General features: G+C 40.5%; 1 protein-coding gene across 1 annotated transcript in view; it reads right to left on the bottom strand.

The window, feature by feature from the left end:
* The window catches only part of akap6 (A kinase (PRKA) anchor protein 6), a gene marked incomplete at its 5' end in the record, with an annotated part of 140,620 nt that overhangs the window by 21,210 nt on the left and 104,410 nt on the right, over window positions 1-15,000 (bottom strand). Inside the window, one exon of the mRNA XM_083892051.1 lies at window positions 12,052-12,315. Coding sequence (XP_083748177.1) covers window positions 12,052-12,315 — 264 coding nt within the window. The remainder of the gene's footprint in view (window positions 1-12,051; window positions 12,316-15,000) is intronic.

The following is a 15,000-nucleotide window of genomic DNA, read 5'->3' as shown; positions in this document are numbered from 1 at the left end:
ACTCTCACTCACTTACACTCTCCCTCATGTGCACACTCACTCATTTACACTCTCTCCCTCACTAATTTACACTCTCACTCCCTCACTAATTTACACTCTCACTCACTTGCACTCTCACTCATGTACACTCTTACACACTCACTCATTTACACTCTCACTCACTCATTTACACTCTCACTCACTTACACACTCACACTCACTCACTTACACTCTCACTCACTCACTTACACACTCACACTCACTCACTTACACTTTCACTCACTCACTCACTCACTTACACACTCACTCACTCACACTCTCACTCATTTACATTCTCACTCACTCACTCACACTCTCAGACTCAATCTCTTACACTCTCACTCATGTACACGCTTACACACTCACTCACTTACACACTCACTCATTTACACTCTCACACTTTCACTCACTCACTCACTCACTCACTCACTCACACCCTCACTCACTCATTTAAACACTCACTCATCTACACTCTCACACTTTCACTCACTCACTCACTCACACTCTCATCTTCTACTATAATAAAGTGTGTTTTTCTGCTCACACACTTACGTACTTGTACTCTCTAAAGTATCTCTTTAAAGTACTTTCTACACAGACTGTTGAGCACTTGATTCTCTTCTTCTTCTTCTTCTTCTTCTTCACTTTCACCAGAGGAACAAAGAAAAGCTTCAGGAAATCTGGGAAAATGTGGCTGAAGAGAGAAGGTCGGTGTGTGTGTGTGTGTGTGTGTGTGTGTGTGTGTGTGTGTCGGTGTGTGTCTGTGTGTGTGTGTTATCTCTTCATTTCCTCTCCAGTTTCCCTGTCAGTCAAGTGTGAGTGTGACTGAATGAAGGATAAACAAAGGAAAACAAGAGGATCTTCTCTTCCTCTCTAATTCCCTCTTCACCTCTATCTCTCCCTCTCTTTCTTAAGTCTCCTTCTCCTTAAAAACAAAATCCTCTTAACTCTCCTCCACCTCCTCATCTCCACAATCTAATTACACCGCTCTGCTGTGAGGAGGAGGAGGAGGAGGAGGAGGAGGAGGAGGAGGAGGAGGAGGAGCTTTGTCTTCAGCTACACTTTCACTTTCAACTGTCTGGACAAAAGGGGGCGGGGCTTAAATTATCTGACAAAGTCGTCAATGTCATTTTTTTCCGAGGAAAACGAGGCGTTAATTGAAAAAAAATAAAAGTTGACATGACAAAAAAACACCGCGGGGAAAAATCTACGGACACTTAAAACAACATCAATTAATAAAAACAAGACGAAATGAAGAAGACACATTTGGAGGCGTGGCCTACAGAAACACGTTAATATTTGTTTTGTGCGTAAATAAACAGTGATTTCAAGAAAAGTTCGGTCATTTATTGTGACGTCATCATCGCTCAGTGACACGACACTCGTTAAAATTAAAGAAATTAAATTTAACGTCACGATAGTTAAGTCACGATTTTTAAGTCACGATGTTTAAGTCACAAAGTTTTTCAGCGCGTCGTTAGGTCAATAAAAATGAGTTTTGACAAAGTTATTTGACAGTTTTGTGCGTTAATAAAAGTTTGGTCGTTTATTGTGACGTCAGTGAATGAGCAGTTGTGTCTTCTGTGTTTAATTTTCTGCTTCTTTAATTAAGCTTTAAATAACCGTGTAACATTTACGATCAATTTAAAACAAAAAGTAATCAGACGTTAAAATAGAGCGGTTTATGAGATTTAAATGAGATTTATTTGTCTTTGGTTTGACCTTTTCATAAACAAACTGGATGAAATCATTATTGTTATTATTATAATTATTATAAATGAATGATGTTTGTGTGTTTCAGTGAATAGACGTCAGGCAAAAATGTAGGTGGGCGGGGCTAAAAACTTCCTGAAGGTCATTAGGAAAATCAGAGATGAAGTTAGAGTCAATGATGAGGAGGAAAATGAAGGAAAAGGAAGAGAGAGACGTGAAAGACGAGGAGGAGAGAGAGGAGGAAACAGGAGGATGTGAACTAAAGAGAGGAGGAAACAGGAGGATGTGAACTAAAGAGAGGAGGAAACAGGAGGATGTGAACTAAAGAGAGGAGGAAACAGGAGGATGTGAACTAAAGAGAGGAGGAAACATGAGGATGTGAACTAAAGAGAGGAGGAAACAGGAGGATGTGAACTAAAGAAAGGAGGAAACAGGAGGATGTGAACTAAAGAGAGGAGGAAACAGGAGGATGTGAACTAAAGAGAGGAGGAAACAGGAGGATGTGAACTAAAGAGAGGAGGAAACAGGAGGATGTGAACTAAAGAGAGGAGGAAACAGGAGGATGTGAACTAAAGAGAGGAGGAAACAGGAGGATGTGAACTAAAGAGAGGAGGAAACAGGAGGATGTGAACTAAAGAGAGGAGGAAACAGGAGGAGGAAACGTTCACAGTGACCTGCTGGATATTTCAATCAATTAACATTAATTAGAAATCTCTGATTAATTCTATTTGTTGATTAAGTCAATTAAAACCACAAGCACTCGTTATCACACAACGAGCTTAATGAATTCATGTTGACAGTGTACACACACACACACCACATACACACGCGCACACACACACACACACAGAGGCCAGACGTAAAGGTAACATTTCTTCAGTAACGTCCACGTTTCTTTTAAGTTTATCATGATCAAACCTGCGATGTCTGTGTTTACGAACTTTAACAAAATGTCAAGATGAATAATTACTTTAACAGTGTTGACAGTCAGAGACACCATGATACGATATTATCACGATGTTTAAGTCACGATATTTTCACGATGTTTAAGTCACGATGTTTAAGTCACGATATTATCACAATGTTTAAGTCACGATATTTTCATGATATTTAAGTCACGATATTTTCATGATATTTAAGTCACGATGTTTAAGTCACAATATTTAAGTCACAATATTATCACAATGTTTAAATCACGATATTATCATATTAAAGTCACGATGTTTAAGTCACAATGTTTAAGTCACAATGTTTAAATCACGATATTATCATATTAAAGTCACAATGTTTAAGTCACAATGTTTAAGTCACGATGTTTAAGTCACAATGTTTAAGTCACGATGTTTAAGTCACGATGTTTAAGACACAATGTTTAAGTCACAATGTTTAAGTCACAATGTTTAAGTCACGATATTATCACAATATTATCATGATATTTAAGTCACGATATTTTCATGATATTTAAGTAACGATATTATCATGATATTTAAGTCACGATATTATCATGATATTTAAGTCCCCATATTATCACGATGTTGAAATCACGATGTTTAAGTCACGATGTTTAAGTCAAGATATTATCATGATGTTTAAGTCACGATATTTTCATGATATTTAAGTCACAATGTTTAAGTCACAATATTTAAGTCACAATATTATCACAATGTTTAAATCACAATATTATCATGATATTAAAGTCACAATGTTTAAGTCACAATGTTTAAGTCACAATGTTTAAGTCACGATATCATGATATTTAAGTCACGATATTATGATATTTAAGTCACAATATTATCATGATATTTAAGTCACGATATTATGATATTTAAGTCACAATATTATCATGATATTTAAGTCACGATATTATCATGATATTTAAGTCACAATATTATCATGATATTTAAGTCACGATATTATCATGATATTTAAGTCCCCATATTATCACGATGTTTAAGTCACGATGTTTAAGTCAAGATATTATCATGATGTTTAAGTCACAATATTTTCATGATATTTAAGTCACAATGTTTAAGTCACAATATTTAAGTCACAATATTTAAGTCACAATATTATCACAATGTTTAAATCACAATATTATCATGATATTAAAGTCACAATGTTTAAGTCACAATGTTTAAGTCACAATGTTTAAGTCATGATATCATGATATTTAAGTCACGATATTATGATATTTAAGTCACAATATTATCATGATATTTAAGTCACGATATTATGATATTTAAGTCACAATATTATCATGATATTTAAGTCACGATATTATCATGATATTTAAGTCACAATATTATCATGATATTTAAGTCACAATATTATCATGATATTTAAGTCACGATATTATCATGATATTTAAGTCACGATATTATCATGATAACTAAGTCACGATGTTATCACGATATCATCATGCTACTGTCACTGTCAGTAGGTGGCAGCAGTGAGTTACTGTAACACAAATATGTTGTTGTTTTATCATTATAATTATTTCATGTTTATGTCAATATTTCCGACTTTTTTGTTCGGATTATTTTACTTTTTTTTTGTTTTTCCCGATTTTATTTTGTTACTCGTTGACTTTGATTCGTCAAAGCTGAATCTGTCGTCACACACACACACACACACACACGCACACACACACACGCACACACAGAAGTCTCTTCTCCACTCAGAAATCCTTCACTTCCTTTTTTACAACCTTGTCCTCTAAAGTCAAGGCCTAGATTCCCTCACTGGGATCTGGAGACAGGTCCAGAGTCCTTCACTCAGACTGCAGGACAGATGAAACAAGGCTGCACACTAAACCCACCACCACCTCCTCCACCTCCTCCTCCTCCTCCTCCACCTCCTCCTCCTCCTAAGAGTCTTGTTAGAGAGTGAAACTTTTCTGGTGAACAAGTAAAGTACGAGGAGAGTGAAATGAGAGGATGATCCAGGACCACACCTGTGCTGATGCTATTAAACCTTCTTTTTAACCAGGGTGAATGAATGGATGAATGAATGAAGCTGCTCAGAAACAGCAGTTAAATCATGAACCTGAAGACATTTTACTTCTCTAATGTTTGGGTTTTTCCTCAGAGATCCATGTGCACGGCAATTTACCTCATAAGACAATTAAAGAGGAGAAAAATGTGCATTTACTAATGATAATTATGATCAATAACATGAGTTTAACGTTTTAAAGTGTGGTTATATGATTAAAAATATACGTCAGTTTAAGTCTACGACATCTAAAGAACATGTTCACGTCTTTATTTTCCTTGTCCCTGTGAGCTAAAATTACTGATTTTCTCTATGGGCTTTGGTGTGGGAGAGTGAGTGGTTAACAAACTTTTTTTTTTTTTTTACTTCTAAAATCAAAAATATAACCAAACTACAAACACATTGTTACCTTAAAAAAACATGACACTCAATCACACACACACACACACAGCAGTTGTTTGTTTCAGTCGTTCCCACGGTAACACTACAAACACAAAAACACTCACATGTTCAGTCATTTCTACATTCCACACTGCTCACACACTCACACCGCCTACCCACAATGCCCCTCTTCTCTTTAAATGTCTTAAGTGCCCCCCCCCCCCCTCTCTGTTAATAAGAACCAATTAGCAGCCATTGTCCACTCTCACAGTAAAAGAGCATTATGGGAATTCTCTCCACTTCACACCTTTGCTTTTATTAACAGGCGTCCAATTAGACGCTAAAGGACAAAGAGACAGAGGACAAGTGTGTGTGTGTGTGTGTGTGTGTGTGTGTGTGTGTGTGTGTGTTTCAAACTAAAACAAAAGCTGCAAACACGAAAACATGAACACGAAAAAAAAACCAAGTAACATGTTTTATATCAAAGATAAAGATTTGTCAAATATCTGTCTCTGTATTTTATATTATCGAGTGTACTGTGAGCGCCCCCTACCCTGAGAACCTACCGACAACACACACACACACACACACACACACACACACTGTGTAACAAAAGTTAGACAGACTTCAACAACAGGAAACTGAAGTTTATAAACCACTCACTCTCCCACACCAAAGCCCATAGAGAAAATCAGTGATTTTAGCTCACAGGGACACAGGAGCTGCTGGTCCTCTGCTGCCTCGTGTGGTCACTTTTTGTCACTGATTTTAATCCGAATGAAGATTTTCAAAAGCTGAATTCACTAAAATCAGTCATTGTAAGTTAGTGATGGAGGCAGCAGTGGATCAACAACTCCTGTGAACTCCTGTGTGCTGTGATGTTAAAATCACTGGTTTACTCTATGGACTTTGGTGTGGGAGAGTGAGTGGTTTACAAACTTCAGTTTCCTGTTGATAAAGTCTGTCTCACAGTAAAATAAATATGTGAACATATTCTCAAAGACGTCGTAGACTGAAACTGACTTAAACTAAAGTATTGTAACCTTCACGTGGAGTCACAGTGTTTTCCTGCTGACATCATCAGCTCTGAGCTCTTCAAATATTCAGCAGCAGTGAACAAACACTGAGGTTATATATACGTGACGTTATTGTGAGTGAAAGCGTTTAGCGTTAGCGGCTAATGCAGCGCAGCAAAGACGAGGCGGACGTTTAAAACGCTGCCATCAATAAACCTCTGCTGCTTCTGTCCGTCTGACTCTCTCTGCTCATTCGTCTTCTCAACACTTTCTATCATCCTTCATTTTCTCCTCCTCCTCACTCTCTCTCCTCATCACTCTCTCACTCTCTCTCCTCCTCACTGTTCTCTCTCTCCTCATCACTCTCTCACTCTCTCTTCATTCTTCACCTCGTCTCCATCCCTTCTTTTATCTCTCTGTGTTACTGACGACGACAACGTCTTCTGTCCTCTGTCTCTCTCCGTCTTCACAAAGTCTCTGCGACGTCTCTGCAAAGCCGGGTTCAGTTTGGAAAACCAGAAATCATCATCATAGCCCAAGGTTCTCCTGAGGTTTGTTAGGAAGGAGCCTAACGTTCCATAACGTTCCCTCGTGGTTAGGAAGGAGCCTAACGTTCCATAACGTTCCCTCGTGGTTAGGAAGGAGCCCAACATTCCATAATGTTCCCTAACGTTCCCTCGTGGTTAGGAAGGAGCCTAACATTCCATAATGTTCCCTAACGTTCTCTTATGGTTAGGAAGGAGCCTAACATTCTCTCAGGGTTAGGAAGGAGCCTAACGTTCCCTAACGTTCCCTCAGGGTTAGGAAGGAGCCTAACGTTTAGGAAGGAGCCTCACGTTTAGGAAGGAGCCTCAAGTTTCCTCAGGGTTAGGAAGGAGCCTAACGTTTAGGAAGAAGCCTAACGTTTAGGAAGGAGCCTCAAGTTTCCTCAGGGTTAGGAAGAAGCCTAACGTTTAGGAAGAAGCCTAACGTTTAGGAAGGAGCCTCAAGTTTTCTCAGGGTTAGGAAGGAGCCTAACGTTTAGGAAGGAGCCTAACGTTTAGGATGAAGCCTAACGTTTAGGAAGGAGCCTCAAGTTTTCTCAGGGTTAGGAAGGAGCCTAACGTTTCCTCAGGGTTAGGAAGGAGCCTAACGTTTAGGAAGGAGCCTCAAGTTTTCTCAGGGTTAGGAAGGAGCCTAACGTTTCCTCAGGGTTAGGAAGGAGCCTAACGTTTAGGAAGGAGCCTCAAGTTTCCTCAGGGTTAGGAAGGAGCCTAACGTTTCCTCAGGGTTAGGAAGGAGCCTAACATTTAGGAAGGAGGCTAACGTTCTCTCAGGGTTAGGGAGGAGCCTAACGTTTCCTCAGGGTTAGGAAGGAGCCTAACGTTCTCTCAGGGTTAGGGAGGAGCCTAACGTTTCCTCAGGGTTAGGGAGGAGCCTAACGTTCCACGTTCTCCTGTGATTTCCACACAACGTTCACAAAAGTAGTGACGGAACCTTCAGAGAACGTTCTCTGAAGGTTGTACGGAGGTTGTGACAAAGCTGTGAGACTCACAGTAATCAGAAGAACACAGAACAGAACCAGAACTGTTTCTGCTGATCTTTCTGCTTTTCATCAGATCATTTAAACCTTTTCTTCTTATCCTTCCTCTCCTCTGCTGACCTCTCCTCTCTCCTCACCTCACCTCCTCTCCTCTCTCCTCCTCACTTCTTTCTTCCCTCCTCCTTCAGCAGATGAAAGACACAAGTGTTTTCTCCTCCCGAGCAGCAGATGAAGATGAAAGGCCCTGATCTGCCGTGTTGATGCTGTTGCCGTGGAAACCTCTCACCTGTTTACTCGCCTGTGAGCCTTAACGAGCGACCCTTAACGAGAAAACACCTCTTCAACACACACACACACACACACACACACAGTGTGTTGCTGGATCTTTAATCCTCATCATGAAGCAGGTATCGATGTCTGAGCCTCGCCGCCGCCCTCTATCAGCCGCCGGAGAGATGACGAGGGGGCGGGGCCATAAGCGGCAGGGAGGCCATTACACACACACACACACAGCGAGAGTCCTCAGCATTTCTGCCTGTTAGCGGCGAGCTCTTATTTTGAAAGTCAGTGTTATTCTTCAAAGGCGTTTACAGTCTGCTGCTCCACACGAGTCAATAATCACAACGACAGGTGATTCTTTTCTCTGCTCAACAATCCATTCAATAACGACCCAGAGGGGTGGGCGGGGTCAGGGGGTGACGGGCAGGTGTGTGTGTGTGTGTGTGTGTGTGGGGGGGGGGGTCATGTGTTACAGAGTGATGACGAGGACTGGAGGGCAAAGAGCAGGAATGAAGGGATGAAGATGGAGAGGGGGAGGAGGGGCAACAAACAGTGGGGGGGGGGGTGAGCTCATCTACCTTTAACAACAGGGGAGAAAAAACAGGAAAATACATTTTCTGTCATAAACACTGACCTTCGTCACTCTCCCACACCAAAGACCTTAGAGAAAACCAGTGATATTAGCTCACAGGGACACAGGAGCTGCTGGTCCTCTGCTGCCTCGAGTGGTCACTTTGCGTCACTGATTTTAATCCGAATGAAATTTTTCAAAAGCCGAATTTTACAAAATTAGATGTTTAAACTTAGTGATGGAGGCAGCAGTGGATCAACAACTCCTGTGAACTCCTGTGTGCTGTGATGTTAAAATCACTGGTTTACTCTATGGACTTTGGTGTGGGAGAGTGAGCGGTGAGCGGAGAGAATAAGATGCATGAAAAACCAGCGACAGGCAGAGTTTAACCTTCCAGAGAGAGACGTTAGAGTGTGTGTGTGTGTGTGTGTGTGTGTGTGTGTGTGTCTCGGGCTCATTCCATTAATTCTCAGTGTGTCTGGCCCCCACAGCGTCTCCACTACAATAGAGAGTCATCTGAGGCCCCGGGGGCCGGCTGCAGGATGGTTTGGCCCACGTCGTATCTTTAAAGAGTTCTAATTCAATTAAGAGCTGAACAGACAGGTGGAGGAGGAGGAGGAGGAGGAGGAGGAGGAGGAGGAGGAGGAGGAGGAGGAGGAGGAGGAGGAGGTGTGAGAGAGGACAGAGCAGAATAGATAGATTGTAAAATGTGAGATTAGAGTAGAGATTACTGACGTGGCGATGGCAGACGATGCTTTTTGTGCCAATCATAATGGATTTTAAAGGGTTAAAATTTCCATTTTTAGTTTATTATCATGATTATTTGACATGTATATTTCAGGCTGGAGTAGTTTTGAAAGAACGAGTAATTTAAAGTGGAAAAAAATATGAATATATAATGTTTTTACAGCAGTTTTTGGGACGTCACGTTTTCTGCCACGAAGAACAAATTAGTCTTTTTTTTTTTTTTTTAGGGAACTCTTTTTAGCGATTTGAAATCACTCGCTCTACGTTGAGATTGAACGACAGTGATGATGATGACGATGATGATGATGATAAGGATGAGGATGATTATCGTAGATTAGAACGACGCTGAACGCAGTTTTTACCTCCTCGCTTTTTTCGTGTGATTTTGGGATTTAGATGAAAACAAAAATGGTCTCAAAAGTAAAATGATGAACCTCTGAGAGTGTGTGTGTGTGTGTGTGAGTGTGTGTGTGTGTGTTGACCCATGCTGCTTTCTCATCCAGTCTTACAGTAATAAGCTTCAGCCCAGAAATCGAAGCCATTTACGAGTCCAAACGCCAAAAACAGACAAATGATGGCTGAAATGGAGTCGACTTCTCTTAAAATGGAGTCCCCCCCCACTCTCTCTCCATTTAGCCTCACCCTCCCTCCCTCCCTCTCTCCCTCCCTCTCTCTCTCCCTCCCTCTCTCCCTCCCTCTCTCTCTCTCTCTCTCCCTCTCTCTCCATACAAATGGCTGCTATCAATATTTCCAATCTTCATTTCTCCAGAAGCTCACAGCCTCTTTCTGCCAGAAATCAATGGCTTCCCACTGAGAGCAGTGACAAGGATCAAAAGTACCAGCGTCTCCACTCACTTTCTTCAGATAAACTCTGCTTTCTGCACACTTTCATCATTTAGAGAGACTCCCTGTGTGTGTGTGTGTGTGTGTGTGTGTGTGTGTGTGTGTGTGTGTGTGTTCATTGACTGATGTACTTAATAACCGCAGCAGCTTCAACCACACAAACAAAGCCAAACATCTCAGATGTGAGACGCTGCCGTCTTCTGCTCGTCTGCTGCACATTTGAATGGGTTTTCCCACCCCCTAGTTAATCGTTGGCCCCGCCCACTTCCGTGGTGGGCCACCCAATCAGGAGTGAGGAGTCAGCTGTCAATTAATCACAACATCCCGGCCTGTTTTTACGGTGTCCGAGCGACGGCGTCTGTGACGACACGACGTTCACAGAAGAGTTTAAATATGATATATTATATTTAATATTATATTGAATATATATAACTCAAGACAATGAGATAAAGTTAAATAAAATGTCTCAATAATAGTGCGTGATTCTCTTACAGTAAAGTGGAAAAGTCTTCTGAAAAACAATCGCTAAACTTTAAAACTATGTCTTCATTAATCAGTGTGTGTGTTAATGCATGAATACATAAATTAATGCACTTCATCGTGTATGTGTGTGTGTGTGTGTGTGTCAGTCACACGGCGGGGCTAGGCTAATCAGCGCAGCTAGCTGTTTCACGGTGTGATGTAAGACGCTGATTAATATCCTGATAGCGTCCCGTGGCTTTTAAGGCTAACTGCTGTTTCCTCCATACATCCATCTACACACACACACACACACCCCCACACAAACACACACACGCTGCAGCGCCGCTTTCACGAGGCCTCATTAAGACGATGTATGACTATACTTAGCTGCAGCACGCACACACACACACACACACACATACACACACACACACACAAACACACACACAGTGCTAATTGTTGATTGGACAAAGCTTCGTCAGTTACAGAACAAGAGTTTGAGGAAAGTTTAGTGACTGTGGATTCTTTAGATCAGTGTTTCCCGACCCTGATCCTCAGGGAACGCGGCCATGCCATGTTTTACAGGTTGCCCTGCTCCAAAAAAACACCTGATTCAGCTGTAACATTCATTTTTGATTTTTCTTTAACAAATCTAAAAATGTTTGAAAAAAATATATATAATTTTTTTTAAAAAGACAAAAGTTGAAACAAATTTTTTTTATATATATCTTTTACAAAATATTATTTATTTATTTAAATTTGTTTTAATAAGACAAAAGTCATAACATTAATTTTTGATTTATTTTTTACAAATGTTGAAACATTAAATATTTGAAAAAAATTGTTGAAATATTATATATATTTTTTTAAATTATTCTTATTAAAAAATGTTTTTTAATAAGACAAAAGTCAATTGAAAAAAAATAAAAATTATTATTATTATTATTTTAATAAGACAAAAGTTGACACATTATTATTTTTATTTTTTATACAAAAGTTGAAACATTAAATTTTTTGGAAAACGTAAATTTATAATATAATTTAGTATTTGTTTTTTTATTTTTTAAAGCCATACGCAGAAACATAAATTTCCTTTGTTTACAAAAGTTGAAACATGATATATATATATTTTTTTAATATTAGTTATTTTAATAATTTATTATTATTTTTTTAAATCAAAATATTATTTATTTATTTATTAAAAACAAAAGTTTAAACAGAATTTTTGAATTGATAACTTCTTTGAATCCGGTGTTTTTAAAGCAGGGAAACATGTAAAACCTGGCCGGGCAGAGTTCCCTGAGGATCAGGGTTTGGAAACACTGCTCTAACTCCATCATAAATACACCACCTCTGCTGCTGCAGACGCTCATTTCACACCCACTTAACCCACTGGTCTTTGTTCTGCTGTGAGTCAGATGAGTGACAGATCAGACAGGACAGTTTCCACCTGCTCGTCACCTGCTCTGACACAGGCCCCGCCCACCTGGCGTCCCCCCTCCTCTTACCTTGAAGCTGTGCAGCTGGTCGTTGGCGTCTTTGTCGTTCCTGAGGCAGGAGTTGAAGATGAGCAGCTCGGTGTCTCTCAGCCACACCTTCAGCTCCTTGATTCTCGTCTCCAGCTGCTCCAGGAGAGAGTTGGTGAGCGGAGACAGCGCCGAGCGACGGTTCTCTACGGCGGCGGCGGCGTTTGGGTCGACCAGCAGAGCGTTGACGCTGGGCGAGCGGTTCTGATGCAGGGAGGCCGGCTCTGGATGTCCGGAGAGGATTTTCTGGAGGAGAGAAAAGAAGGGAAAAAACAAAAAAAGTTGTGTGAGGAAACCTTGTCGTGTCGATATCCCATCATGCAAAGCAGCATATCAATCAATACAAACACAGCCATTAATCATTTACACTCAGAAACGTGCCGATCAATAAGAGGGACGTCGTGTATTTATTGGTAAAGAGGGAACGTTAATGTCACTGAAGAGGATGATGATGATGATGATGACAGGGGGACGTCTTCATTAGTGTGTGTGTGTCTGTGTGTGTGTGTATATGTGTGTGTGTGTGTCAGCTCTGATGTGTTTATTTGCACCTGGAGAAGAATCTGAGCTCAGATTAACACTGCGCTAACTATAGCGTTAGCAACATCCTGCTGATTCAGAGACACAACAATAGCATTAGCAACGTCAAGCTAATTCAGTGACACGACAATAGAATTAGCAACGTCAAGCTAATTCAAAGGCTCAACAAAACATCAGCAATGTTGAACGAGCTAATGCAGAAGTTTCACTAGCCGCATTAGCAACATGACACTAATTCAGAGGCGCGGTAACAACATTAGCAATTTGAGCTAATTCAGGGGACAATAACCATTTTAGCATTGTCGAGCTAGCTATTTCAGACTTTCACTAGCCGCATTAGCAACATCATTAGCAACATGATGCTAATTCAGAGATACTGTAGCAGTGTTAGCAAATTTCAGCTCATTCAGGGGAACAAAAATAACAACATTAGCAACGTCAAACCAGCTAATCCAGAAGTTTCACTGACCTCATTATCAACTTGACGCTAATTCAGAGGCGCTGTAACAACATTAGCAAATTTGAGCTAATTCAGGGGAAAAATAACCCCATTAGCATTGTCGAGCTAGCTATTTCAGAGGTTCACTAGCCGCATTATGACGCTAATTAAGAGGCGCAGTAACAACATTAGCAAATCTGAGATAATTCAGGGGAACAATAACCACATTAGTGTTGCCGAGCTAGTTATTTCAGAAGTTCATTAGCTGCATTAGCAACATGACGCTAATTCAGGGGCGTGGTAATAGCCTTGGCAAATTTGAGCTAATTCAGGGGAACAATAACAACATTAGCAATGTCGAACTAGCTAATCCAGATGTTTCACTGACATTCACATAAGCAACTGAGCTAATTCAGAGCTTCACTAACTGTATTAGCAACATGGAGCTAATTCAGAGGTAACATTGTGAGCAACAACAGGCTAATTCAGATGGCAAAACATAAAGCCTTTTCAAAAACACAATAATAGCACATTAGCACCTTTTATACTTTATTTATGTGAAGATGTTTTTGTGTCAAACCTCGGCGTAGATGAGTTTTTCTCCCTCTAACTCTCTATTTTCTGTGTTTTTCCACTAACATGAACACTTATTCTAACGACAGGGAAGTTTGTTTCCATTTCACAAACCACAGCAGCTCCACTTCGCCTCCGTCTGCCGTCACATCCTCGCGTCTCTCAACACTTTCAAGGATCAAAACCCCGTCGCAGCCTCTTTTCAACAACTTTAACAGGAGGAACAGTGAGCGCTGAGCTGCTGAACGAGCCCTGCGTGAGTCCCTGCTGCTCATTTGCATATGTATGTGTTTGTACAAAAGGCAGCGAGTCGTTGGCTCAGCGTTAGCGTTAGCAGCAGCAGCCGCAGAGACTCTCCCTCCTGAGTGGAAACACTATTTTAGCTGAACTGTGGCAGGTAAAACCAGCCCATTAGACCACGAAGATGGACGATAATAGGACCCCTGATCGCTGAAATGTTCCCTTAGCTTTGTTCTCTGAAGAAGCGACGGCGATTACGAGTGTTTGGCAGAGACACAGAGCGAAGGATAAAGAAATAAAATGTATGTGGACGCATACGAGGCGTCATTTAAGAAAAAAAAAGACTGAGACATTTTTCATAAACAAAGGTAACGAAAACACGACTTTCTCTACAGGTGGTTGTTTACGTCGCGGGAAAAAGAAAATGATTAATGAACCTTTCTTTAAAGAGATCGTTTATAACATGAAAAACTCCCACACCAAACCTCATAGAGAAAATCAGTGATTTTAGCTCACAGGGACACAGGAGCTGCTGGTCCTCTGCTGCCTCGTGTGGTCACTTTGGGTCACTGAGTTAAGTCTAAATGAAATATTTCAAAAGCTGAATTCACTAAAATCAGTCATTGTAAGTTAGTGATGGAGGCAGCAGTGGATCAACAACTCCTGTGTCCCTGTGAGCTAAAATCACTGATTTTATCATCACTGAGCTGTGATGTTAAAATCACTGGTTTACACTATGGACTTTGGTGTGAGAGAGTGAGTGGTTTACAAAAACAGTGAGATAAAGACGTGAACACGTTCTTAAGATATCGTAGACTCAAACTGATGTAGATTTTATTTGTTTACTCCTTTTGTGCCTAAAATCTGTTTTTTTCCCATGAAACTGAAGTTTGTAAACCACTCACTCACGTTAACGACATGTTTAACATCAGTGACAGAATTTCACTCAACATTAAACTTACCACTCACTGGGATTAGGGATTATAAGATTATTTTGTGTGTGAATGAGTGTGAATGGGTGTGAAAGTGTGAATGGGTGTGAATGGGTGTGGATGAGTGTGAGTGAGTGTGAACGGGTGTGAAAGTGTGAATGGGTGTGAATGGGTGTGAATGGGCACGAAAGTGTGAATGGGTGTGAG

This window comes from Microchirus variegatus (genome assembly GCF_963457635.1).
Source record: "Microchirus variegatus genome assembly, chromosome: 7".
In the NCBI taxonomy this organism is placed as follows: Eukaryota; Metazoa; Chordata; class Actinopteri; order Pleuronectiformes; family Soleidae; genus Microchirus; species Microchirus variegatus.
Note: the sequence above shows the minus strand (reverse complement) of the source record. Positions and strands in the feature narration are given on the sequence as shown.